The 2786-nt window shown below is 49.5% G+C and overlaps 1 protein-coding gene across 1 annotated transcript in view; it reads left to right on the plus strand.

The window, feature by feature from the left end:
* Positions 1–2561, plus strand: part of TLE3 (transducin-like enhancer of split 3) — a 28200-nt gene extending 25639 nt beyond the window's left edge. The window contains exon 17 of the mRNA XM_009321512.1: positions 68–2561. Within this exon, the coding sequence (XP_009319787.1) occupies positions 68–237 (170 nt within the window). The 3' untranslated portion in view covers positions 238–2561. The remainder of the gene's footprint in view (positions 1–67) is intronic.
* The last annotated feature ends 225 nt before the right edge of the window (positions 2562–2786 follow it).

The raw sequence follows: 2786 nt of genomic DNA on the forward strand, positions 1-2786 counted from the left end.
CCGGATCACTCCCCAGCGTGCGGGATGTGGCATGCCACCAGCATGGATGCCGCTTGGTGAAATGCAGCTGCAGCAGCCTTGTCGGGAAACCAAACTGATGGCTTTTGTTTTTCCCCCTCCTTTTTCCAGTCCAAGGAATCCTCGTCCGTCTTAAGTTGTGACATTTCAGCGGATGACAAGTACATTGTCACGGGCTCTGGTGACAAGAAGGCCACAGTCTACGAGGTCATCTACTAACCATGGATTTTATAGCAGGGCTGGCAACTCCCAGCACTGGCGGTGGCAGGACTTGGGCGGCCGGCGGGGAGCAGCCGGGAGCTCGGGGGGGCTGCCGCGGGGCGGCCCCCGGGGCTTGGCCATGGACCGGCATGCTCCGGCAGGGCTCTGCCTCAAGGGCCCGGCGTACCATACACACGGATTTATTTGGAGGTCTGCAAATATGGCACACATTGAAGCCCTAAACGAATTTTTGTTTGGTTTTAGGGTTTTGGGTTTTATTTTGAAAAAAACTTTTTTTTTTTTTGGTTTTCTGGTTCTTTCCGTCTGCGCTTTGGTGGCACTATAAAGGACTTATTTTTTATTGTGACTTTTTTTTTTGTGCATCCTGCATAAGACTTGTGAAAAATGTAAATAACGGACTAGTAAATAGCATTGGAAGGGTGGGGGACCCCTCCCGGTACACTAGTTGTGTATTTTTCGTCTGCTGTAATTGTATTCCACTGATGGTTTTGGTGGTGGCAATTTTATTATTTTTTTTTCCTTACCCCCCCACCGCGAAGCGTCCGTTGGGACGTGACTTTGCCGTGCAGCGTGTAACCAGGCTGAGCAAAGATGTCCACTGGTGAAAGTTGTTCCTACTGTCGTACCCGTGCGTTGTTCGGTGTGTTAGTGATGGTGGGACGCTGCTGGGACCGCGGGGGACTTGGTCGGATCCTCAGCTACTGATGGGACATCAGCAACACAATCACCTTTTTTTATATATGGATTTTTTTGTGCTCGTATGTTTGAAGAAAAGGGGAAGCCCACGCTGCGGGATTGTCTGCGCAAGCCTTTCTTGGTCTTCGGACAGAAGCAATGAGGAGTGATTTCAAAGAAAGCATAGTAAATTCAGCTCAGGGAGCCACGAAAGATAATAGCAACTTATGTGTTTTGTATTCAAATGAAAGTAAAGAATTAGAATTGATAACCTTTAAAATACAGTTTTTTTAAAAGCAAAGTTTACTAACAAGTAGGGTTTGTGTGTGGTGGGGGGAAGGGGCTGGCTTTGGTAGGGTCCTGTGGGCTATATGGTCTTGTGTCTTCTGGTATATAGGTTCCGATGAAGCAAACCCCCTCCCCGCACAGGCCTGCGTTTCAGCATTTTGTACTAAAGGGTAAAACAAAAAAAAAAGACATAATGGGAAATAAAAGTATTTGTGTAGCAGAGAAGCGCTCACCCTGTATTGTAGCATATGGAAGAGAATTTTTATACTACATTTTTATGGATTATTTTTTAATTTTTGATTTTAATCTGGTCAAAAAAATAATGCTTAGGTTTCAGGTGAGAACTGCCTGGTTTACATACGCGGATAGTACAGACAGGGGAGAGGAGGATGAAGCGGAGGTGATCAGTACCCAGCTGTTCTGGGGCGCGTGGTTGTCATTGCATTCCTCCGAGCAGCCGCTCTGGGACGGGGAGAGATGAGATGGGGCTGGGAGGAGATTTCATGGGAAATGTTTTTTCCTGTCAAAATAAGAGGGTTTTGAGATTTTTTGCCCTTTTCTGTTTAAAAGAAAAATAAGGGGAATGTCCCAGGCAAACGGTGTCCACCCTGTGCAGCTCGTTAGTGCTCACTGTGTACCGCCTCGGCTGGGGAGGAGATGGGATCGATCTTGTGCACTAATTACCCAACGAAGGCAAAAGCAAGCTCTTTAGAACTGCATTTAGGGAAAGGGGTTCTAAGGGCAGTTTGGCTCAGAAAAATGACTCTGAAAATGCCCCTGGCGCCAATGGACCTGTGCTGGCGCCTGCTGAGGGGTTCAGCAATGCCCTGTGTGTGTTTTGGGGTTTGTGTTTGGTCCCTGTGGCTGGGCCGGGTTCTGTGTGGGGGCAGCTCTGCCTGTCCCCCTGCACCCCCAGACCTGGGCGCGGCGTCCAACCCCAGGGTGCTTGGAGCATTCCCCCCCTCTTTGCATTGATGGGGGGATGCGTTGGAAAGGGCTGGGGGGCTTTGAACTGCCCCCGTGGCAAACTCCCCCCGTGGTAAGGCCACTGCCAACTTGCGTCCTGCGTGGTCACTGGTTTGCAAGTTGGTGCTTCGTTTTCCTCCAAGACAAAAACAAAGGAACTGCATGTACCGGAGCTGGCCGAGGGTTACTGAGTCAGACTTCTCAACTTTACACCAAAGTATGTAGCAGAATATGTACAGCTGTTAATAACTACAACTGTTTTTTGTAAAAAAAGGAGAAAAAAAAGAAAAAAAAGGAAAAAAGAATAAAAAGTAAATGTAATGAAGCTCAAATGAAAGCAAAGTGTCTATAAACCATTTGATCTCTGAAAACCTGCACTGAGTTGTTAATAAAAGCAAGCAAAGAAAGCGAGGGGCCGTTGTTCCTGCGCGGTGGGGCCGGGGGGCACAGGACACCCCTCACTCGGGGCCGCCCCTACCCCTGGGAATGATGGCGGAGGTTGGCTGGAGGAAGAACCGAGCGCAGGACTGATGGGAGCAGCTGACTGCAGCCCCCCGCCCTTGGCTTCTCCCCCTTCCCGCAGCTCTGGTCGCTGCTGCCGTGGGCCTGGCCGTGCC

The sequence above is a fragment of the Pygoscelis adeliae genome, unplaced genomic scaffold, assembly GCF_000699105.1.
Source record: "Pygoscelis adeliae isolate BGI_AS28 unplaced genomic scaffold, ASM69910v1 Scaffold13, whole genome shotgun sequence".
NCBI classification, from domain to species: Eukaryota; Metazoa; Chordata; class Aves; order Sphenisciformes; family Spheniscidae; genus Pygoscelis; species Pygoscelis adeliae.